General features: G+C 39.0%; 1 protein-coding gene across 1 annotated transcript in view; it reads left to right on the forward strand.

Moving 5' to 3' along the window:
- Positions 1 to 26,047, forward strand: part of yps (ypsilon schachtel) — a 164,689-nt gene that overhangs the window by 56,470 nt on the left and 82,172 nt on the right. The window contains exon 2 of the mRNA XM_067149749.2: positions 16,567 to 16,630. Within this exon, the coding sequence (XP_067005850.1) occupies positions 16,567 to 16,630 (64 nt within the window). The remainder of the gene's footprint in view (positions 1 to 16,566; positions 16,631 to 26,047) is intronic.

A 26,047-nucleotide genomic window follows, 5' to 3' on the forward strand; every position in this document is an offset into this window, starting at 1 on the left:
ATGTGCTTTGTGTCATCTGTTGCCCTTCATCTCCGGTAGATAGGATTACTGCTGCGTACAGAGTATTTTTAATTTGATTTACGTCGCACCAACAGATAGGTTTTATGGCGACGATGGAATAGGAAAGGACTAGGAGTGCCTTAGGCCTTACTTAAGGTACAGGCCCAGCATTTGACTGGTGCGAAAGTGGGAAACCACGGAATACCATCATCAGCGCTCGGATGCAAGCTCACAGATGCGCACCGCTAACCACACGGTCAACTCGCCCAGTCGTACAGAGTGTAACAGCCTGCCTGAATATTGATGGGAAGTAGCTGGGGAGTTAGATAACTTTCTTCTTTAGCATGCCATTCCCTTGGTTTATAAATTTTCTGATACTACTGGTACGTAACACACTGGATCATCATAGCATTCGGGCTATTCAATCCCTACTCTGAGGCACTGATTGGAATGTACGGTGTGCATATTTAGCGGAATAATGGCAGATGAGTGTTCATGGCAATCTGCGGCCTGGTCATCCCAGCTCTGGAACTTTGGACTATTAGATTGGCACCGCAATGTAACCGCAGCACTGTTCGTTAAAAGTGATAAAACGTGCGGCTTTCCATTTGATCGAGTATTTTATGATAGCATTGCTTTTAATCCCTACATTCATACTTACGTTTTTGTAATGACCTATGCTGATTTCAGGTTAAGAAAACCACAAAGTCAGTCTTTCTGAGAATCCCGTAGCGAAGCACGGGTACATCAGCTAGTAAACCATATTCCACAAAACACTGTGTTTACCTTCAAGCGGCAAGCATTTACGCGAGTTTTGCAAGCATCTTTTAAAAAAATCATAAAATGTTTTTTTCTATTTATTTTTACGTATAACAAGTCATTTTATTCAGAAAAGGACGAAGAATACTATAGTAGGAAATTAAACTTACCAATTTAGTATCCTGAAGCAGTATCCAACACACGCTAAGTATTCCAAAATAATCTGAAAGTTCTGGGCAACGTGTACGTAAAAAGTAATATTGACAATTTTATTATACAAAATTTGCATAATTTTATGCTGATTAAAAATATGTGCAAAAGGTTTCATTACATTGAAGTATTGTAAATTAAAATAGAACTGAAATAACACAAGCACATCGCACCAAGACGTGAGTCTATTTAGTCAGATCCATTCTCGTTACCTTCGAAGTGGCTCATCTTTCTTCCTGCTTTCATAGGCCTCCAAAAATGTTCTAATTTATGGTAGTACTGTTGATGGACACCACAATTACATCCTGGGCACCAGAAGTGGGTGCGTGACTTTTTTCTGCAGTCGAACAGACAGGGCACAGCCGCAGTTTCTTTCCTGGGAGGCGTACCAGCTGATGTCCCTTTTCCCCTGATGGTCCAGGTGGAATGTTTTGAAGAGTTTCTTCATCTACAAGACCTTCGACAATACTAACCCTAAATTCCTCCTGTTAAAGGGGATTGTCGGTGTTAAAACTATAGAGTATGTAGGCATCAAAAATTCCCATTACCAACAGGTTATAGAATATTTCTTCCCAGTCGAAACGTTTTAGTGACATGAATTTAGAAAAAATATGGAAATATTCGCGATTTTGAAGTGCACCACTATTTTTCAATGTTATTAGGGTTCAGACCCATATAACTAGAGATTTTTTTTTTTCATTTGATACTGTAACGTCAACCCATCTTTGCAGACGAGAATACGGACCCATATTTCCGGAATTCGTTTCATTTCGTATAATTTCCTGTGCATATGTATGTATTAATTTCAGTCACTAAAAGATTCCGGGTAGCATTGGAGAAAAACAAATAGAAATATGTTAGAGGAGGACTGCTCCTCGAAGGACAATTTCGTATACCTGCGTTTCGAACCTTGAACTTCTCTTCCACTTTCATTTCTGGCTGTCGAGGATAAACTCTTGTCCACTTCGGTACTGTTTGGTCAACTGCATTACCGTCATTATCACTTATCATCAGTGGCTGGTTCATTGTGTTCCACATCGTCAATATCAGTGTCGAAATCACTTAGCCTAGGCTCATATAACTCGCCACTACCTGACGAATTATTGTCAAAATCATCGTCAATTCCTTCTAAAAATACGTCACTATCATCTTCGCCATCCAGATCAAACAAACAATTACGAATTTCACTACTTCCTGACAATTCATTTTGCGCCACGAAAGCTAATGCACATCGGACGACCACAGCAAGCACAACACAATGACCGTCTGCAAAATGTTCTCGTGTTTCCACGTGTATACCGCGCATTCTGTCGCAACAAACTACTTCAGAAATGTGCTGTATTTATAGAGTAGAGTTTCCTCTTCAATTTGATGCAAGATATGTCATAAAAATATTGAGTGTCAAGGCGCTATCTCGAAATTAGTCAGGGCTGGCGTAATGCATCTCGATAGCGACTCTGCCGGTTGAGTAACAGGAAAATGAGTCGCGATCGCGACGACTGCCGGTTCCAGGGTTAACAGAGTATGAAGACAGTGATTGTACGTTCTGGAACAACGTTATTTGGTCAGATGAGGCGAATATATCTCGGTACGGTTCGGATGGGAGCAGTTATGTATGGGGAAAAGTAAATACAGCCAATAAACCTGCAAAAACGCTACTCACCGTTAAACATGGACGTGGATCAAATATGATTTGGGGGTGCATGTCGTCTTGTGGAGTGGAAAATATTGAAATCCACAATGGGATGATGGACGGATGGGGTTATTTAAACATATTAGAAACAATGTCAGAGTGCAGTAAAAATGAGGTTGGGGTCTCGCTAAATCTTTCAGCAAGACAATGACCCCAAGCACACAGCTGATATTTGCAAGCAATGGCTGATATGGAACATACCAATGCAACTGTGAACTCCTGCCCAATCCCCTGACTTGAACCCCGTAGAACATTTGTGGGTCGATCTAAAAAGAAGGGTTCATACAAGGATACTTGAGCTGTTAAGAATTATAGTGAACGAAGAATGGGGTAAAACAGGCTGTAAAAGGATGTGAGAAACTGGTTCATTCCATGCAGGGCGTGTGCAAGGCAGTTCTAAAGGCCAAAGGATACTCATCGGGGTATTAAATCCAAGGTAACATGTGTTTTTGAGTAAACAGTTTATTCTGTAAGTGTACAAACAAGATTGTTGCATGATGAAACGCCCGGGTTTGGTACATTGCTTGTATCTGTATTAAATTGTACGATCACAGATCTGTTTGTGTATTATTTTCATCGTTTATTAGTGTATCTATTACGATTTGGGCAATGAAATATAACACAATAATTGTATACAAAAGTTAAACGGTTACTTCTTTGCAATAAGTTGGTGGACAAACCTTACTGTTATGCACTGTATAATTCATCGTACCCGGCTAGTAGCTGAAGACAGGGTGAGTTGGCCGTGCGGTTTGGGGCGCGCAGCTGTGAGCTTGCTTCCGGGAGATAGTGGGGTTGAACCCGACTGTCGGCAATTTTCCGTGATTTCCCATTTTCGCACCAGGAAAATGCTGGGGCTGTACCTTTAAGACCACGACCGCTTACTTGCCACTCCTAGCCCTTTCCTATCCTGTCGTCTCCGTAAGACCTGTCAGTGCGACGTAAAGTGTAAGAAAAGTAACCTGAGTCTCCTTACTAATACAGTTACAAAAGCATTCGTGCACACGATATTAATCATCGTCCAATGTTGTGACGTACCCACTCGGCCCACAGATGTTTGACAAAATATAACGTGGCTGGTCACTTTAATATTAATAGAGGATGGTTGCCTAGTTGTACTTCCTCTTAAAACAATCACCACCACCACTCACTTTAATATTAAAATAAATATCTCATTGTTTCTCCATAAACAATATCCCATGGGCGCCAGTCTTCAAGCGTATGGCTTGAAAACGAAAGTTGATAATTAATAATATAATAATAATACGTAATGAGACTCAAAAACTCCCAGTGGTGAGGTGAACGGAACACAAGTCATTAAGTATACTAACTTGGAATTTAAGGATCATTAATAATAATTTCAGAACATACAAATTAAAACTGCTATTTATTAGGATGAAAAACGTGACGTAACGGCGTATTAACGAAATATGAACTTACGGAAGCAAAAGAAAAATTGAATGAAATTAACTCTAAGAAAATGAACTGTTGCGCGAAGACTTGCAGTAACTTATGCCATAAGCTCACCATATGTAGACTCTGTTGTCTTGAAGCTGATCTGTGGATCTCTCGTACCGGCTGCCTCATCTGTTGTTGGATTCCAATCCTACTTCTACATTTCCTGTCTTTAACACTTCCTACTGTACTCCTTATATAAAGTCGTAATGAGTCCTAATTTTAAATGCAAAACCACCATGGGTTATGTTCATGGAGAGAATACACTTGTATTCTTCCGTATTACTGAACAGTAGCGTAGCTAAACTCATAATAAAAGCTCTCCTCCCCATACTAGTCAAAACCGGTCTCCCGTTGACTACCTCTCGTCATTGAGATAACAAGTCCCAATGAGAGTAACTTTTGAGTAGTATCCTACGTTACTACTCTGATGCGAAGTGAACTAAGTTAAAAACTTCTCCGATGTGCAGAGGTAGAATCGTAGTGTCTTCCAAGAGTGAGAATCAGAATCTGTGTCTAAGAATGAGAATAAGACTCGCTCAGAATCAGAATGACCTCTCCAGCTCTTGTCGGCGAGTATATATCGGTTCAAAAGTCTCCTTCCATCACCCATATCGCATGGTCCAGTAAGATTCGAGGTCTCATCCCTTCTCCTATGTATTGCTGTGAATCCATCACGTTGCTTCATTACGTTCATTCACATAGGCTGAATTTTTCCGCTGAAATAAAGCGTCAGGTTGCTTAAGTTCGAAAAGTGGGTGTTTATGATGTATCAACTGTCTCTTCATGAGGTAGAGAGGGTGAGGTCTCTCGTAACCTAGATGACGTACTTTTCCTGGAACTGGGCTGAAATTAGCCTGCTGACTGGTCACCTCACAAGGGCTATTGGAAAATTTACTGCAAGTTATAAATATGAATGTTGAAATACTTTACCCGATAATTTGTTCGTTCAGAATACGTTATAGCCGCGATACAAAGAAATGAAATGAAGATTGAAATGGATATATACATATTAATTTAAACATGACCTATCAGTGATTAAATATATACATCTTATCAATTAAATACATAGTTCAATAATTGAAAACGTGCAGTGATGTCCCAAACATCACAATGTTAATAACGGTATTATGACCGTCAGATGTTTTATTATTGGTAAAATATGAATGTGAAATGTACATTCAATAGCCCGTGTTGGGTACCTCGTATACAGAAAAGTTTTGTCCTGCAAAACGTTAAGTAATGTAACAGAATAACGTCACGTTACAAAAGTATTCATACGCACCACAAATGTATTCGTACATAACTCTTGAAACATCGGTTTTGTTTTGTTAATGGAAGCGAAGCCGAGGGTGCACTCAAGATAGCAGTTGTGATTCAAAGACAGCAACAGTCTGCTGCTCCTACAAACAGTGCAATGGCGTGTAAAAGTAAAAACACATCCGTTAAATTAAGTCAGCTGATGGTTGATCATTTTAAGGAAGGTAAAACATACCAGCAGATTAAAGAAATCGCGGGAAAATCTGTCAATCCAATCAACCAAGAAATTCAAGAAAGGAAACCGGCTTCAAGATGAACCCAAATCAGGATGTCCGACTACTGACTCCAAGAGATGAGCGATTTATTGTGAATAAAATGAAATCAAAAAATAAGTGATCCCATGATTGCTTCTAGCTTTGAAAACGATATTGGTGTAAAAGTGCAGAAACTGTAAGGCGAGTGTTAAGGAGGAACAATTATGATGGGAGAGTAGCTAGAAAGAAACCGTGTATCAGTCATATAAATCGCAAAAAGAGATTGGCGTTTGCTGTGGAACGTGCAATGAAAATAGGACTTTTGGAAGGACGTTATATTTACTGATTAAAGTAAATTTAACATTAAGTCAGATGGTAGGCAAGTATCATGGAGAAAGGCAAATGAACTAAATATCAAAAATCTTAGTTGCACTAAGTACGGGGGTGGTTCAGTTCTAGTATGTGGTTGTATGTCTTCCAGTGTCCTATGTATAGGTCAGAAATTATTTAAGTTCATATGTACAATCTGTATTCATTTTCATAAATATCACAATTCAAACATTAAATCTTTCATTTATAAATACCTCTAGTGCACGAATACTTTTGTGAGCAACTGTATTAGTTTGCTTGGATGCATCATATTTAGTTCACCTTGTAGTTGGCAGGTTTTTAAAAGTAGAGTTCAAACCTATTGCTATCTCCGTAATTATGCCCATTGTCTTCAAACACTCATATACCGAGGTGACAAATGAGGACTTCTGTGGATTTTGAAGTCTTGCTCTGTTCTGAAAGTTCAAAAGATTTTTATGTTCATATATACCTGGGATAGTGCTTTATTTTGGTTCAGTTTCCATTCTTGTTTTCCACAAACAGTTCGCAAATTGGAATCTAGGAACGTGATTGAAGAGTTTATTTTGCCTGTTTCACTCACTGTATGATGTTTTGCCCATGTTCTCTACGGGGTCGGGTGCATACTCAAGTTCGTACCGGGTTTTTACGACCGGATGACCGTCGGGACAACCCCATCGGAGGTGTGAATTACCTGATACATGATAGTAGGAAGGGAAAAGGTGAAGCCTACTCCTGGAATATTACCGCAAGGTCTGCTTAAGGCTTAACGTCTCCATAACCACCATCGACAATCATATGGCCTTACTCTACGTTAACATTTCGGAGAGGTTTGGAATTGAATCCAGGCTTTTGGCACGCAATCTTAAGTGGTCCTGTCGGTCAACATTCTGATGAGTTTATTTTCGACTAAGGAGACTCGAACCGTCGAGCTGCCGTGGCGGACGCCTTGACGAGCATATTGCCAGTATTGACTAAACTAAATATGTTAATACCGTATTTTCCAATACGAGATTCATTACCGATAACACTATATTCTGGTGTGATAGCTTAAATGTTAGTCGAATACGTTCTTGATTGGATTAAGATTTTTTTTTTGTTATAGGAGAGTTGTTGTGCAGGCAGGGGACCAGAATACCTCTCTTAAATTATCTTCAATCGGTGTGATAAGAGTGGGTAGTGGAAAATTGTAGCCCGCGAATATCGAAGTCGCGAGTCATATGGGCATTAGCAAATCATTCAAGAATGCTGGCTGACTTCATGAAGTAAACGTACAGATGGCGCAGTCAATAACTCATGGGCGCTCTATTAAACAGAGTTGTATTGTTCCGTTCTCGCCTGGTGTGTCCATGTTTCTGGGATCAAATCCTTGTACTGCCGGTATTTCCTGAGGTGTGCTTGTGTTTTGACATGCGTTGAGGTTTTATTCTTATAGGTATTTCTAGGATAACATGGATTGTTTGCCGCAATTTGACACCCTTTCAGGCCCACGTCTTGTGTGCGTGTGACGAAGGCACACCCTAATAGTCTGGTGTTCACGATTACTTGTACTAGGTTCCTATTTTTCTTTATTTCTTGTATCAGATCTCTACATCAAAAATTCTTCTCTTCCAAAATTTACAGTATTTTGGTTTGCGAGATGTGGCGACAATAAAGGGTTCAAGTTGGGTGCATGATTTCTACGACCACCGCGGGCCTCTACATGAGAATAACATTGCTTGCACTCATTCCATTTCTTCGCTTTATTTTTTATTACTGTCGTACTTCCCGGACTCGACGGTATTAGGTTTATGGAACTTTAGGAGACTAGTCTTAACAAGTTATTTTATTTTGTCGATAGGTCTACCTTCAATTCTTCCTTCGATGTTTTAAAAATAACGTTTAGCACATTTTTTACCCTCGTAAAACTGGGACCATCCTCGCCAAGAGGCTCCTTCACTTAAAGTAGTTCTTGTCTGTCTAGTAAATTAACGTTGCGAGGGTTAATGTCTCTGTTATGACGTGGTAGAAGAATTGTATTATCACTGGCTACTCACCAAGGCGACCGCGGTTCAAATTACGGCCTATGTATGCAGGATTTTTAAAATGAAATTTTTTAAACCCCTGTGGTTCGGGTCCCACTTTAAAAACCCGGAGATCCACATATGACCGCGATATAAAGGCATGTATGCTTAAATTTTCGATTTTTGAAGAAAACTATTAATGTTGTTTCAATGTTCGTTTCAAACGATCATCACCACCGCTCATAAACTGTGTATTCTATTCATGTGAATTTGAGTTTAGATATTTTTGGAACAGTGTACTTGACCTCTGAAAGCGAATAATACAGCGGTTTTCTTCCCTATCGTAGCTCCGCTTTTCAGATATCCCACCGCACAATGCACGCGATATGTTCACGTGACTTGACTGCAGTGTTATACGATCTTACGAGAAGCGGTATCAAAAAGCAATCTATTTTCCATTTAAGTTAATAATCAATTCCCAATCCTCCAAAAGACAGTTGCGGGACTACTGCTGCGTCGTGAATTTACATAATCTTGCAATCGACCTTTTGGCTCACATAATGTATTTGGCCGAAGCGGTGGTGGGAACGATAAAGGTGTGTTGTGATCGCTCACGGTTTGCTGGCCTAAATCCAAGGAGAGGTGGAAAAAGTCGAAGCAAGACTCTGAGCAAGGGCTATGTTTAGAAACGTCAGATGTCGGGGTCAAAGTTTTGCAAATGACTCTATACTCTTTTTAACAGCGAATATCCCGAGTCATTCACCTTTGGGCCTTCGTAGACATTGCCTCCGTATTCAGTCGATACAAAATGTCCATGGTATACTTCTTAGCATATTTTCATTTCGTTGGCATGGACAAATGAGTATCCTTTAGGTAGAACGTAAAGAAATGTCTTTCCTCGTACGTAGGGTTAAAAATTTAGAGACTTACGGGAACCATGCTTTTCCAGGTAAATCTAGAATTGTTGCCAGGTACCACATGTCAACTTCTATTTCCCTCCGCTCCAACTTACCTAATCGTCTTAATGGAGGACTTATTCCGACTGGGTAGACTGAACATTATTGTAGATGGTGGAAATCCGGGCTGGTATCGAAGTTGTTCAAGAAATGGGTTTTTGTAAAGACCTAATATTTACTGTATGCTATATCAGTATATTACCTCATAAAAGATTCAATAGTTACAAACTGGTTCTCTTCGAATTTTCTTTCTGTAAGGCAGATTGCAATACACTTGTATTAGATCGAACAGATCCGTCAACATTTTGTAACTATTCGTTCAATTTAGAGTTGGAGCGGGTATATGCATCTTCGTGTAGTGTTGGATCTGTAGAGTGAGTATTAACTTATTGCACCAACACATATACTTTTTTAACTTGTATGTTTGGTCCTCAGCCCGGAGGCTGGTTAGATCCTGAACAGCTCTACTATTATCTGCCATATATGACGTGGGCGTCACTGGGGAGGCGTAATGGGGAAATGAGTGAGGTAGTTTCCTGTTCCAGAAGTTACTATTGCATATGTCTGAGCGTATTTCACACCATTCATAGCAAGGACTGGGCTGCATAAGGAATAGCTCAACTAACATCGCTCATACCTCGGTCACATTAATATTGTCAAAGCCAAGGATAAGACTGACAGATCAGTTACTGTAGCTTGTCTCGCCAACAATATTTAACTGAAGTAGGGTTCCAGCTGGGTAGAAGTATATCACGAAACATGGCTTGTTGAGGTAAATTGTCTTGTTGGGCCAAAACGTGCCATAATTCAGTGAGCCTCTTTCAAAGACCATGTCAGCATTTTAGGAAAATTAGTTCCACTGACATGTATCTTACAGTAGCCAATTATTTTTGTCGTTTCTTTACAGAAGCGCGTGGTCGGTGAATAATGGAAACGGACATGTGGGAACGGTGTCCTGAGAGTATTCGTAGTGAGGAAGTTGGTTTTAGAAATAAATACTTTTCGTAAATATTTACCTCAGTGATGGTGTCGTGCAAGGCGAAAGATGGTAGAGATAACATCAAAAAATCTCCCTGAGGGTAAAGCGAACCGAAGAGAGGGGGGGCTCGGAGATGATTAGGCTGGATATTTCCGATGCCTTTGCTGGCGAGATGTAGCGTTTACAGTGCACTATGTCTTCTGGTATGGGCTGTATCAAATTTTACTTTCATTGACCTGTCTCGGTCTTATCCTTGGCTTTGACAATATGAAAGTGACTGAGGTATGAGTGATGCTAGTAATACCATTCCTTATGCAGCCACTCCCTGTTATGGTGTGAAAATATCGCTCATAGGGTCGGTTGGTGCATGCATTTCAGTGGTCTTGGCAGACTGATATGTAATAGCAACGGCTGGCTCGGTGAGGAAAGCAACGGGAAACTACTTCACTCTTTTCACTTGTACGCCTCTTCAGTGACGCCTAGGCTATTTATGACAGCTGTTGGTGGAGTTGCAGAGGATCAAACCAGCCTTCGGGATGAATACCCAACATACATTTATTTCCGAGGTGTAAGCCGTGAAAGCAGCGCAGTATAGACTAAAGAGTTCGTCCTATATTTGAACACAAGGTACAAGAGCGCGCGATGGACCCTGTGGTGTAAATGACACCATTCGGACTGTAACTGACGTCATCACTCGGACTTCTGAAGTTCTCTTTATTAAAAAAAAAATCAAACCCCTTAGCACAAGAGCCGTGGAGGACCTGCACCTGTCTGATAGCTCCTAAATTGTAATCACGTAGGCAGAGTGGACCTCGAACCAGCTCTCATATCCAGGTAAAAATCCCTGACCTGGCCGGTTATCACCACCATTATATTATTATTACTCGTCATGAAGGTTATGTAGACTGGTTAACTTTCCTACAGTTGCGGGAGTTTAATCTTCTTTACTACTCGGACTATACTGCAACTTCTGTTACGAAACCAGGGAAGTCCAGCGATCCTTCTCCATTCGTATTTTCTTTCACCCAAGGTCGTTCCACTGGCCTTGCGGTTCTATACTGTATTTTCCAATGCTTTTCTTACCCCATTGCAAAATAAATTGTTTCATTATTTCAGATTGCTTTGCGCTTTGTTGAACAAAGCGATGAATCTACACCAACTGATGTATTGTTGTTTAAACCGTGGCGCGACATAGCTGCACACAGTGCTGCACCAAGAAAATTCAGAAGAAAATCACTAATTTTATACGAGTGACATTATGTAAACATTTTAATGTTAATATACAGTATGCACCATTGCTTAAGAGTTTATGCATTTTTATTTCGACATATAACTTCCCGAAAATATTTAACATGTATCATCCGAAAAAACGCGTCAACCGAAATGGCTCCGCCCCCTTTATTTCGAATAAACGGGGTTCTACTATTTTCCTATTCTCTCCCCTTCCCCTTGGATTTACAAGATGGACTAGGCTCTCTTTTTCATAGTTCTCCATTTGCTCCAAGCTTCTTTTTCATCCCGTATTCTACGAGCTTGTACATTTTTTCTTCCATTTACGAAAGTATTAGGTTTACGAGGTTAGGGGCCGTTTGCGAGCTCTTGAATTAGAAGCTTGGAGTGACGACGGCGGGCCGTTTTGCCGACGGACCGGCTTTGCTTCCACTTGTGCTAGGTTTCTCATCTTTCCTTTCCTTTCCTTTCCTTTCCTTTCCTTTCCTTTCCTTTCCTTTCCTTTGTCTTTCCTTTTACTTTCTTTAGCCGATGGCTTCATTTTTCGAAGAGTCGGACCTCTTCACATTTTTTTTCTCTTAGTGTTAATAGAGGATGGTTTTCTTAAAGCCCTGATGGTGTTAAGTTTGCTGACATAGGGAGGTCTTAATTTTCCCACTTTCTACATCCTTTTCTTTTGCTGGCACCTTCATTCTCGATTGGACCACATCTAGCTTATCCTGTTGTTAAGGGCTGTTACACAAACGACAGAGGCTCCAGCAAGTGCTTGAGGGGTCGTAAGTGACGGTCGATTGATAATATTTGTAGTCTGTTATTTTGCATAGTTGAACTACATGTATTGTTCAACGAGTGGGGACAGTTTGCAGCATTCTCGATCCCAAATTAGGTGGTGGTGATTGTTTTAACCCTTTGTTGCCTGACGGTACTTTAAAGTACCATCTCATATTTCATGGCTTTGGAATTATTCAGTAAATCCTTGTATTTTCCTCATGGAACTTTCAAGTAACTATTTCTTGAAACAGAGATATTTCATTTTTGAGGTTGGTATTGATGAAAAACGCGGGAGATTGTTTTATTCTTAGGAGTGTGGTCATAGTGTTATCACTGTAAACAAATGACATCTTGATTATTTCTTAGCTCCTATTGTTACATTCGACCTGCAAGTGATCTTAGTACATGTAAGTATGCTTCTGTAATGCAATAAAATACTCAAATTGATGAAATTTGCAATTGGTGTGGATATATAGCTAGTAAATGGCGAGGTACTTAGAAGTACCGTCAGGCCATATGGAGTGTCTCATGTTAGTCATATCCAAAACCGAAAGTAAAGCTTTCCTTCGATGGACATCAGTGTTTTTCTATGGAAAGACAGTAAAGGTGTGTGCTTAGCATCTAATTTCCATGGAACAGAAGCCACAACTGTTTCTAGGAAACAAAAGGATGGAAGTAATGTTACTGTTGATTGCCCGGTTGTTGTGCAAGACTACAATGCACACATGGGTGGAATGGACCATGCTGACAGACTTCAAGGCGTATATGGTTTAGACCGTCGATCCTAAAATGATGGCATAGATTATTTTGGGGAATGATTGAGATAGCATTTGTCAATGCCTACATCATATACTGTAATCTGCATGAAAAAGTCCCTCTAATGGCATTCCGGCGTAATGTGGCCCTAGGACTGATGAACCAGAAAAATTCCTCTTCCAGGAAAACTTTCACGTGTTATGAGGTCACCAAAGTCACCAGAGCAAAAATGTCTACAAAAAAGGAGGAAAACGGAATATTCTGCGCCCAGTGATGTCGGACTAAGTAATCGTGGAAATCATTTTGTTGTTTTTGTAAAAAACCGTGGTCGATGTGAGGTGTGTTGGAGAAAGAAGGTGCAGTCAAGACCGCATTCAAAGTTTACTACATGTAGTGTTTTTCTTTGCTGCAATGAAAAAAAGAACTGCTTTGCAGAGTATCATAATGTGTCAGCTGTGTAGGATGTATGCAATATGTTCTACATATGTACAATAATATTAGGAAACTTCACTCGTATTACACATATTTGCTTTAAATTTCGCTTTTACATTTTTGTAATAGTTTCAGGTATGAAAAAAATGTTCTACTAATATTTTGAGACAATAAATGTGTTATAATTCCAAAATGTGAACATTGTTATCCACCTAAATATGAAGCCTCCTATATGCCTGACGGTACTTAAAAGTACCAGGCCCCAAAAACATACCTAAATTTAAAATTATGATCAGAAAGTATTAGCATGTACTATTTGAACATATTCCATTAGAATAAGGTGAGAAAATCAAGTATACTTATTATTTTTCACTATTCAGGCAACAAATGCTTCTTTATAATTTACCACACTTTTGTTTTCCTATCCTACATCCTTATGGAAATTTAGTGGAACGTAGCAAGTGATTCCCCACTGTATCCTTATGGGTGCGGGTGGGGGGGGGGGGGCGTACAATTTGTCCACGATAATCCCTTGCCTGTCGTAAAAGCCGGACCCTCCCCAGGAGCTTTCATCTTCCATATGTGAATTGGCGACCACCTTGCTTTTTGTTAGGGCCGGTTCAACCATATGCTGGCAAACTAGATGGCAGTTATGCGAGAGGTAAACTACCCGGTGGTGTAAATCAGCTGATGGTTTGGCTTGCGTGCTACAGCCTCCACGTAAACGCTACAGGACGTAGATACCGATTTGGGGGTTGGCTAGACTGATTTGCAGGTACTTCTCACTTTCGACTGAGGTGCTATCTATCGTAGATGTATGAAAACCGGGTGAGTTGGCAGTGCGGTTGAGGGCGCGCAGCTGTGAGCTTGCATTTGGGAGATAGTGGGTTTGAACCCCACTGTCAGCAGCCCTGAAGATGGTTCTGTGGTTTCCTATTTTCACTCCAAGCAAATGCTAGCCCTTTTCTATCCAATCTTCGCCATAAGACCTATCTGTCTCGGTGCGACACTATGCAACTAGCAAAACAAAAACATGTATGAAGCTCATTTCGATTCTTACTTTCCTGTGCGTACATCTGATTAATCACTAACAAGCCTAATAAGGGGAGAGTGTAGAGTTATGGACGATTTATGTCAAGCTTTCATTAGATTAATCTGTGAGGTTCAAGATCAATTGGGCTTAAAATCTCAAGATTTTAATGTTGAAATTTTCTTACGCCAGCGTTTTGGAAAGTATTTTCGTAGTGGTTAAGGCGCTCTCTCCGAAATGGAAGGTGCGCAACCTTTCTTTGTTTTTTTAATTTAAATTCAGAATATTAGTAAACACACACACCTTCCTTGCGGACTTATTGCCTTCGAGTATTCTATCTCCAGGCCTTGTGAATTATCTCCACGATCCTGTAGTTGCAACTAGCTCTGTGACCTCTTTTAGTTCCGCATGCTTCTATTTATTGATAATGTATCTCATTCTAATGTAAGTTGTAAGATAAAAGATGACCACGTTGGGGTAGATTCCATTTATGGAAAGAGGAATCCGGGAATGGGATTATCAGCGGAAATCTTCAATAGATTTCAAAGTTCTTTGAAATAATTTACGAGAAGGCTAGGTAAACAATTACGAGGGGAATCTGCCCCCTGGGCGACAGTTCTAAATGCAGTCAGTGATAGGAATTAATCAGATCCTTTTATAAGTAGCACACACATGAAGCATTTTCCTAGTAGACAAAATATTGTATGCGGATGAATAAAACGGGTAATTATGAAAATAAACTTTAAGTATGAGAACTCGAACCTTCGTACATCACATTACGAAAAGAGCCTTAGCCATTAGGCTATGAGGGAAATTGAAGCCCATTTGATGTATACATTTCGTATGGCATGAGGATACATTGTTATAATTTAATTATTTACAAATATCTGCATTGCTGCTAAAGATGATTTCAAAATAGGTTTTGATTTTGTATCCTTGTAGAATTTCTTCATAAAAGCTTGACATGTAATATGTCCCAACACTGTACACCTAAATGCGAGAGGCTGGTGTGACCGTTGCAACTCAAGGGAAACATTCATGTTCAAAATCCTGCAATACAGTACTGTTACGGTATCATGTTCTTACCAGCATAAGCAAATTTAAGCTGTATGTCGCCAAAAATACAGCTAGTAATGTTCAGCTCTCAAAAATTGCCCGGCAGGTAAAGTATTATCAGACCATTGAAGTGGCCGATAAATTACGCGCCGAGTTAACGATATATGCTGTTGATAGTGCTATGCAGGAGTCTTCTTCAGTATTCAATACATGGATTGGTCTAAAACAGTTCTCCAGTTGGCTCTATTCATAGCTTTCCTCTTCATAGCTTCTGCATCTTAAATCAGACATGATTTGCTGTACATACTGTAGGCGTAGTCTTCCTCGACATCTTTTACTTTCAACCACTCCCTCAAATACATTTTTCAACAGGCTACTGTGTCCATAAATATGTTCCATCAGTATAGTCCTTCTCTTTATACTTTTACAAATGGTATAATTTTCCTCCACCTTCGTGAACATTTCAGCATTCGTTATTTTTTCTGTCCAGCAAATCTTTAGCATTCTTCTATAACACCATTGTTCAAAAGAATTACACCTTTTTTTCTTTGCCAATAGTCCACGTTTTGCAACCATAAAGAGCAATGCTCCAAACATACGCTTTCAATAATCTTGTTCTTGTTTCAAGATAATGGATTGTGGTGAATGTTTCTTTTTGTGAAAAGGCTAATTTGGCTTGTAAAATTTCACTTTTGATTTCCTTCTTGCTTCTTTCATTTTTGGTAATTTTGCTTCCGAGATATTTAAATTGTTTAACATTTTCCAGTGTTTTGTTGCCCACCAATATTTCCATACTTGAGTCTCTAGGAGTGGTAAAACAGAAATATTCTTTTACGCAGAGGGCAAGTTACGCACTACTTTACCTGTAGGTGGTAGAACCGGCCCTTAGTCGTAACATTCTTTCCACTCGTGCCAGGCTCCTTATTTTCATCTGATCAACTCTTCTGACACTATCAGTATTAGGTTTGCCAGGCCTTCCAGTTTCACACACGCCATGGCCCTGCCCATCTTTTACTCATACCCTTATTCTTCGAAGGGTCAGATCTCTTCCAGTTTATTTCCTGAAAAGTGTTAGATGGCTGCCGTCTTGTAATTTCCCTTAACTCCATACTAGCTTCCAGGTGCTGTTTGTTCTGAATTATGTCCTACATTTTCATGTTCATTCTCAAAAATACTCACTTTTTTGTGCGTGGCCCTTTATTTAGTGAATATGATGTTCATTGCAAATGCTTTTGAACTACATAGCCTGATTTGCTAATAAAAAGTATAGGACAGTTCATTTTTAGCTTAGTTTTGAATATTTTTATGACTAATACACTGTCGTTCCTGTGGATTACGTTTTAAGCTTGATAATTGTTTTTATTTTATTTTCAGCTACCAAAGTTACCGGGACTGTGAAGTGGTTCAATGTGAAGAGTGGGTACGGGTTTATCAACAGGTAAGATTCCTTTTGCAATTTACTTATCCTTTCTCCATCTTATTTCATCCAGCCGATTCGAAACTGTTACATGTTCAGTCCCTTATTACTTGCTACCGACTTCAGAACTTTTTTTGAATATTTTATTGAAGTACTGGAAACTTCCAGAGCTTCAACTTCGGTTTCAGCGATCATTACTGCCTACTGGCCGTACACAAGAAGTTTGAGCTGGGAGAAAACTATAGATTTTGGAATTTCAAAGAACCTCTCATCTGATACAGTGTGTGCTTGTACTTTTAGTGTGACTGTCTCAAAGCCGAGATGAATCACTCGCTGGAACCTAGTTCACTGTTTTTGTATGTCTTAAGTTAGCTGCTTGGGAATTTGATTGGCTGATGCTCTAGATTATGTCAAGCCTGTTTCCTTATAGGCTTTTTTGGGGGAAGTGACCTAATTCTTAAGTTGCATAATGTTTCATAAGCTTGATTTTAATCAGTCACATCTTTCGAGCAGATTGTAAATAGGTTCTTGTGACAAGAGTCCATTTATTTAATATACTAAGTGTTTAAAGCTGCTTTACATGACTATTATACTAGCTGTCGGGTATCCTTCTCTGAGGAGTCATTACTCCTGCACTGCAACTATTTACCATCACCTAGCATAGATGATTGGTAGCTGAAGACCACAGGTAATAAATAACTCATGAATACTAATAAATAATAATAGAATATCATAAATAAAATACTTAAATAAATAAAATACTTGAAATAAATTTAATAAAAATAGTTAATCGAAATGTCCGTAGTATGGGCGCCAGAGTTCACCAGAGTGGATCCCTCAAATTTAGATAGAGCATGATAATTCTTTATATCCCAGGGCGTGTACATAATGCTGCTTACTGGTACAGCTGCTTCAGGCCTTACCTAACCTTCTGGAAATGACTAAATAGGTAGGAACTGCACCTAGGTTCATCAATAACTCCACTGATTCTAAAATATCCAACTATATTCTCAATAAAATCCATGCATGAGCACCTCGTCAACATACCAAAATACACTTATAATACACAAACAAAAGATTGCTGTAAGACTCCATATTTACAACAACAATGAAAACAGTGGGAAAACGAAACTGAGAACTAAGCTACCATTTGTAGTTAGTTTGTTGAACAATGTACATATATGTATATAAGAATCTTTCACTGTCTCTGTATCAACACGACTTGCCGATTCACATAAACAGCACTTATAAAATCACACATACTGTACCTCGTAATACTGTGTTCACAGACTTTAACACTTGAGGCGTCTAGTATTAAAACCGGCCAAGTCACTCAAGGCATATTTTTCAATATGGCTGAAAAACCTGCAGAGACAAAGCAATGATGGTCAGAAAAGATTTTTTTTCACAGTTATATCCTTAATGGTTTAATATTTAAGTTCCGCTGTTTATAGAGAAATCTAACTTATAATTAACCCATCTTTTTTGTTAATTTAAATTTTGACTTGGCCGTTTTTGTTGCAATTTTGTACAATTTCAGTCTGTTTTTGTAAAACTGTATTCTTTTTAAATTCCAACTTGTGGAAAAAGGCAATTAAATTAAAATAAATTTATATTTTAATTACTTTTCTTTATTGCAATTAAAAAAAGCATTTCAGCACAAATGAGATAATAATAAACGAAGAAAAACATCATAAAGCTGAGGAGAATACAAAATAGGATTTCTCTCACTACAAGTTTATAGTTTACTTAGATCTTGAACACAGTAAAATAAAATGATCGTCAATAATAGTCATTTATGTTAATAGAATCATTAAGACAGGTACTGTTCAAACATACTAAGTAATATTGTTGTTGAAAGTCTTCAATTTGCTCTTATTTGTAATACAATATCAGGCATTTCTCGTGGACTATTGATGCAGACTTCAGAGACGGTGTTGGAACTCTCATGACCAACGAAAGCTGTTTCACTTGCTAATATTACAGTTTTATGAAACTGCAGTGCTGGAAGATTTCTGACGCTATAGTATTCATTCATTCAACTTCGCTAATCGGCCAACTAGGGACCACGATAAACCTCACTTTATATTCTGGCATTTGTTCATCTTTCGCTTGATCCGCATTGTCTTCATTAGCTCACTGTGTTTAGCACGACGTTCTTCTGTCCATTTAACACCAGTTGCCCGTTTTTCGTCACGGAAAGTCCCGAAAGTCTTGATGGGTGCTCTGAAAAGATTTTGGTCTTTTGCATCTTCTGCTTGTAGGCCCAGTTTATCGTTCCATATTTGATGTTTAGTTGTGGCTATATTCTTATTCTTATTATTATTATTATTATTATTATTATTATTATTATTATTGCTATGGTTTTTAATGTGAGTTAGAACACACACACAAACATGCATAGTTAGATCATCTTATTTTCTTAAATGTGCTCATTTGAATTCTTTTTTAATCTCGAAAAATGAAACATAGAAACCCATATTTTAGGTTTGACAGTTCTGCGAGGCTAATTTCTGAAAAGACGTCAACCTAAAATCAACCTAACTGCTTCAAGAATCGAACGAGAAACTTCGATAATCTGTAGTAAAATTAAATGAAATATTATTCTTACCACTCTCGTTTTCGTTGTTGTGATTTCCACTGTGACGTATCTCTTGTTCTCTTTCTGGGGGTTTCGTTTCATTTATTAATGTTTCCATTATGTGGCACAAGGTATGGAAGTAAATTTTTCAGTTCACCACTCGGAACAATATCCATGTTACAGCACACAATAATGACAAAATACGAGCACACCGGAAATAGGATTGCTTTGGCGCCAGTGACTGTAAGAAGCCCGCGAATACGTAAATCAGTGTTGCAAACGAACAAAAGACAAAATATTATGACTTCAAAGAATATACATTACAAGGAACGATTTTGCCTACTGACATTATCACATTGTTGCTTAATGTAACAACACAAGGTTCCAGACAATAATGCTGCATCATAAAGATTGTCGCTCGTTCCTTGACATGGCCGGTTTTGAATTCACTGGCTGCATGACTTGGCCGATTCTGTTGCACGACCGAGAATTCAGTGCTCTATAACATGAAGACATGGACGATTTTAAAGCATATTCTTGTTTCACCTGATAGTGCTATACTTCTACTTCAAATTGATAACCTTAACTCATTTGTGTAAATTTTGTGACTTGGCCGGTTTTGATACTAGACGCCTCACTTGTTGTGAAGATATATACATTTGAGCAACACACGCTTGTCATTCCTCAGCATAAATTATGGAAAGTCTGAGATATACCACCTCCCAGCTTTCAGCAACATGTAATACCAGGCCACCACAAAATGATACAATACCAAGTTGTATGTCAGTCACTTCTCACAAACATAAAAATACTACGTTCCACAAACGTTTGAAGTCCCGTCCAGTATAGTGCAGCAGTGTCACTCCATTACCGTATATCCAGTTTCACTCCCGTGTGTGTTCGCACTCCTTCATCCCCGTACAGTGTGTCTGGTTCCCGCCGTTTGATCAACCTTTATAGACATCAGCATTCCCCTTCCTCTCACATGATATGCCTAGATTGATCCTGGCCAGCCAATCATGAGTCAAGACCATGCCGTGAACTTCTTCTTGGTCCCAAGAAAATAACAAACTCTGGGGTGTTTCACATGACTCGTAGCACTTTCCTGGTACAAGAAGAAGCTCCTGTCATCAGACTATGATATGTACGTGACTCATGCAAAGTTTCAAAGTTCCGATATAGCAATGTTTTCCCAGCTGTATGGTCGAAACAAATTACTCATACTACATATATGGAGACCTCCCAGCTAACAAATATTAATGACAAATATACAATTGAAATGCAAATAATAATAATAATAATAATAATAATAATAATAATAATAATAATAATAATAATTTAAAAAATCGAATAGTGACATTGATATCTCTCACCTCTACATATAGTGCGAGAGTGTGATGTGTACTATCACAGTGTGCGATGTTTTAGGGGCTTAGGGTATTTTTCTTTTCAGCTTGGCGATATGTATGAGAAGGCCTAGGGATTCGGTTCTACCCTTTTACTTTTCTCGCATACTTCGAGGATTTTCTTTTTAATTTTTTCTGTGGTCGTCCTCAGTAGGTACTAATCGCTCGTAGTTTTGCAGCAACCAGCACGCTGTAATAAAAATGCAACTTGTGTAAAAGATAATACTTTATTTTGTTAGTAAGTAAAACTAATATTTCCGAAAGTATTAGGAAATTTACAAGAAAGTAAACAATACTAATATCTGTTATTATTCCTTGTACGATAACAATGAATGAAATTAGGTCGGAAATCACATTTTGCATAACTTTCATGTGCAGGGTTTCGTTACAGCCAGTATTAACCGAGAAATTTGACAGTACGGTTTTAGCCTCTTTGGTATTGCTACGACATTCTATACTAATAGCGGATTACATTACTAATACTGTATAGTCTAATGCACAGCACGTCTATTTTAGTTTAAAAAACTAAGTATGAGGTAAACATGTCAAGTGTATTGTCAAAATTATTGTATTTCTAAGTATATTTGGAATGTAAGGCTGCACTTACAGTAACTCTGCCGGCGACGTCGAGGGGAGGTAAGTGGCTCCAAAACTACGTGAATCTGTGCTTTCACATAGTTCGAATCAAGTTACGTTCGTATTCTTTCAGCATTACAGTGGACCGATTTTACGTCCAAAGATTGGCAACCTGGCCTTGCTTCCTTGCGCATTGAACCGAACATTTACTGAAACCAGACAGTATATTAAATTTCAGTGGTTGAGAGAATGACCGTTTATGAATTAAATCGGAACAAGGAATACAATAAATTTTACTGCGGTCGAATTTGAATCCCACAAATATTCAGCAGACATTTGCGACCACGATTCCCTAGCTTAGACTGGCATTGCTTCCACTTGTGCCAGGCTCTTTTCCATCATTCCTATCAGACCTCCCTTGGTCAACTCTTGTTCTTTTCCGACCCTGACAGTATTAGGCTTGCGAGGCCTAGGGAGTCTTTCATTTTAACACCTTTGTAGCCCTGCCCTTTCTTTTGCCGATATCTTCATTCTTCACCCCTTGAGGGGGACGCACGCGAAGAATTTATCCACGGTGTCCTCTGCCTGTCGTAAGAGACGACTAAAAGGGGCAACCAAGGGATGATCAAATTGGAACCATGAAACTACTTGTGGTTAGTACCACCACGCGGGGAACACCATGGGTCGCTTTTACTTGCGCGTAGTACCATTATGTTGGGTACCAAATAGGTTTGTGATTAGTAGCAAACGAGAGCTCGACGGCTTTTACAGTACCTGTGATTTGTAGCACTAAATGAGCGACACCTTGGGGTGAAGGAACTCGTGGTTCTGGCTTGCCTATGAGGAACGTCACAGGATAGTAAGAGTCCTTGTGGTTAGTATACTTGATGAACACCATACGTTTGCGTTGCCTGTCAAGGGCGCCGCAATGTGCGAAACACATTAGGTCTACGAGTAGTACCATAATGTGTGGAATACCGCGAGTCTATGCTACTCTTGATTACTACCGCAACATGACAAATACCATGCTTCTATTTTTCTAGCGATAAGTACCATTACGAGGGGGCGATGACTTGGATTTTGGGCTCCTTTCGACTGATAGGCATCATCGTTTCAGTATCGTGCTATAGAGGCAGTCCCTTGGTCAGTAATACTATTGTTATACGTCAGCTTCTATGCATGTGAGGCACTGTGGGTCGGTTCCACTGATCGTTTTAAATTCATGTCCGTCAATTCATTCTTCATCCTCACGTTTTGCATTTTGGTCAGTGGGGGATTTTGTGTTTTTAATTTGTCGTTTCATTTCGTACCATTAGGGGCTGTTGGCCTAGATGTTAGGCCTCTTTAAACAACAAGCATCAATCTTCATTCTTCGAACTGTCGAACCTCTTCAGTTTTACTTCTGAGTTGTGTGAACCAAGGATGGTTGCCCAGTTGTATTTCCTCTTAAAACAGTGTACACCACCACGCCATTTTCATCAACTGATGTATATTTCTACCTGGACCAATATAGTATATCTTGTGAATATATTAAGTTGGTCGTGGGCTCATGGGATTTCTTTTGTTTTCCCTCTTATCCTTTTTAGTAGATTCTATTTCTCATTGGTTACTTCTCCAATTCACAATTGCTAAAGCCGTTATTTCGCCACCGTAAACAAAACGTCCGCAGTGTTTACAAGTACATGATGCCACGTCGATTATAAAATCCATTACAGTACACGGTGTCTGTAGGAATGTGTGTGTGTGTGTGTGTGTGTGTGTTCGAAAATTTCAGAGCACAGTAGGTTAATTGCTATGTTTATATCAGTAACCTTCTTAAATCAAACTTCAGTTGTAATTTTTATTGTAGCTAAAATTCTCTACCTGGAATATATCTGAAACATCGAATTTTAAGACTACTGTACTTCGTTCGGCCATAGACTGAGATTTTCTTTTCCTGAATGACTTGGGCGAATGTAACATCTTTTGTGTGTATGTTTTGGGGGGTGGGGAGAGACTAGAAATTGGGCAGTTTTTACATTACCTTCAATGACATGCAGTGTCATTTAATTTGACATACTCCTGAATTGTTCTAGTTAAGTGCAGATAACAAAGTCGTTGAAAGAGAACATTGCTTGGTTCCAAGATACCACTGTATTGTTTTACTGGGGTCTGAAATCGTCCTCTGCTATTTTGCCGCGAGCTTCAATCCTTGTGCCTTCTCCCCCGCTTCGTGCTCTCTCGCACCACAGGAGTTACGATCGATATGCGGCAAACATTTAGTGCAGCTGTACACACATCACTGTTTTAGGTATCCTTTTTCTTACCCATCCACTGTGTGTTCATTTGGCGTTACCTTACATGCTGTGAATTTTCTTTGCCCTTAAGTCATGTGAGATTCGGTTATAGCTTTTCGTAGCCGTATAGCACCTCTTTCTTCGTTTCTTTTCTTAAAAAAAAAACTTTTTTCAATAGCTAATCTGATATTCACGTTTTACTTCGTGAACATGCAATAAAATATCGTCGCTGCCGGGAAAAAACCTATCTGGAATATTTTAGCTTAGAACTTTGGCCGGTAAAGTTCTGTCACCTAAGGTACAATATTGTGTGAATATAGTCAAGGCATTCTCGCTCTTCATAATGTATGTGCTGCGGGTCAGTGTATCTCCAAAAATATTATCACATAGGAGGTTTTGTACCGGCAACGACGATGTGTTATTTGACTTCGATTGTCGCAGTTGTAATATCTGGCATTGTTAGTAAAGTAAGAAAGCTAATTCGGTTATGCAGGTTTGTGTAAAGGAAGTCACTCTGCTTGGATTTCTTTTCAACAATAAATTTTATAAAAATTTACGGTATATATTTTTAAGTGGCGCAAAATTTAAAATATCCTACATTCTAATATAGCCATACAATTTTAAGAAGCTGCTGATACACAACTTGAAGTCCTGCAGGATACTGTTTAAGGTTAAACCAATTGCTGATTTTTTTAAATTCTTGCCTTCATAGGAAGTTCAAGGTATTATTCATAAGGCTTCTGGATCTCGACTAGGAAATCGGAAAGTTAAACGGAACGCTAACATTTCAAAATACGATGTGAAAATACTAACTAGTACATTGCACTGAAGTTTCATAAACTTGTGAGCTTTGAAATGCGTATTAAGTTATGGACAGTGTATAAAGTTAGAATTATCCAAATAATTTCCTTCTATAGTAATTTTTTATCCTTAAAACAGAAGGTAATATACTCGGTTCGAACTAAACTTCTTTCTATACTGCTTGAAGAACAAAGTGGAATGCTTTAGAACGTGATAACCTCTGTTGGGAAATGTGACTGAACCGAACATGTAGGCCTACTGCGTGTACATTTTCTCAATAACCATGCTACATAAGAGGGTGAACTGGAAGCATAGGGTGCCTGGCAGGCGTGTGCAAAGAGACTGTTAGTTCGCCCGTCTATCCGTATCCCCACCCTGTTTCTATTGTCTTTACGTCGCACTGACACAGATAGGTCTTGGACTCCTCCCTTTTCGGACGAAGGACTTTCGTAGTAAAAATATTTTGTACAATAATTTTTTTTTTTTTGTCCAGTAATGAAACTTGACAAGTAAGCATACCTCCTTTTTTGGGTCTGGTCTGTTTGAGCTAGATGTTGAGCTCACACCTGGAGTCTTCTTCAGACGTGGTTTTTCTGCATATCGGTCTTTTCCCAAAAGATAAGTTCGTGTGTATAAATCTTTCTAGTGTATCCAACCGGTTACGATCTCTTGGATCTTAGCATCTTTATATACAAAACGCGAGATATTTATGGCTGAGTTCGTTTGGTTACCTTCGACGTAAATCTGCTATTCCGTCAAATTTAGGGAATTTTTAAAATGGGAAGTTACGTCCTTGTGGTTCGCTTTCATCATAAACTTGGAAATCCTTTAGTTATGATATTATATCAACAGTCATGTAAAACTACAAGCTTGCTTCCTGTTGTCAGCTGGCCCTGTCTTGGAAGTCGATAACGGACTTTTCCTGGTATTTCGTTGATGCCCCCTGGACCATGTGGTTCCTAACTCTTGTGAGCTTTCTTAGCCCAGTATTCCTTCATCTTTGCACTGTGGGTTGCTTTCCTTTCCTAAGTCCACTTCACTCCCACTTCAGGATGCAGTGTTTTAGCTGTCAGCAACCGGAGTGATGGATGTTCTGATCAGCATTCTAAATTTATCCCTGTTGAATATATCCTTGGGATCAATTTTAAAAAATTCTAGGCCTTTCCCAACCAGTTCTGTTCATTTAGCATTTGTCCCCTTCCCTCTAGAAAGGGCATTGAAGATTCCCGAGGTCCATCTCTTGTCCATTCTGTGACCGTAGAATATGCCTCTTTCTCATGACGGATGTGTTATGCTATGTTATGCTCTCTGAATGTCAAGTTGATTTGAGATCTTGCTTAATTTCGTGGATTCATTTATCCTCCTGTCTTCTTTCCAATATGTCTTACCACTAGTTGTAAAATCCGGTTTCCTGGCAGTTGCAAGATGTGAAAGAAAGATTCTTTTCTTCATTGTGCTGGTGATTGGATCAATCTCTCAATAGACAAGTTTCATTACGAAGGATTCTCTAGATTCTTTCGACGTGGTATTTTTTTATTTATGGAACATCGGATGATTTGTCTTTTGAGGAGCTGACCTGTTCTTATTTGGTCCTTAATTTGGAACAGAGTTTCACAAACGTAAAGCTGCTGGGAAGGTTACGGTTGTATAGTGTTTGATCTTTAGTGTCTATTGACAGGCATTTCTTGTATGTTCACCAGTTTAGAAATTGAGCTCTTTCATTTTGTTCTATTTATCCATGTTTCTCGCTCAAGTTGTGTGATGATTTCTCCAAGATAACTCAATTTGTGTTGTGCTC

This window comes from Anabrus simplex, chromosome 6 (assembly GCF_040414725.1).
Source record: "Anabrus simplex isolate iqAnaSimp1 chromosome 6, ASM4041472v1, whole genome shotgun sequence".
Classification (NCBI taxonomy): domain Eukaryota; kingdom Metazoa; phylum Arthropoda; class Insecta; order Orthoptera; family Tettigoniidae; genus Anabrus; species Anabrus simplex.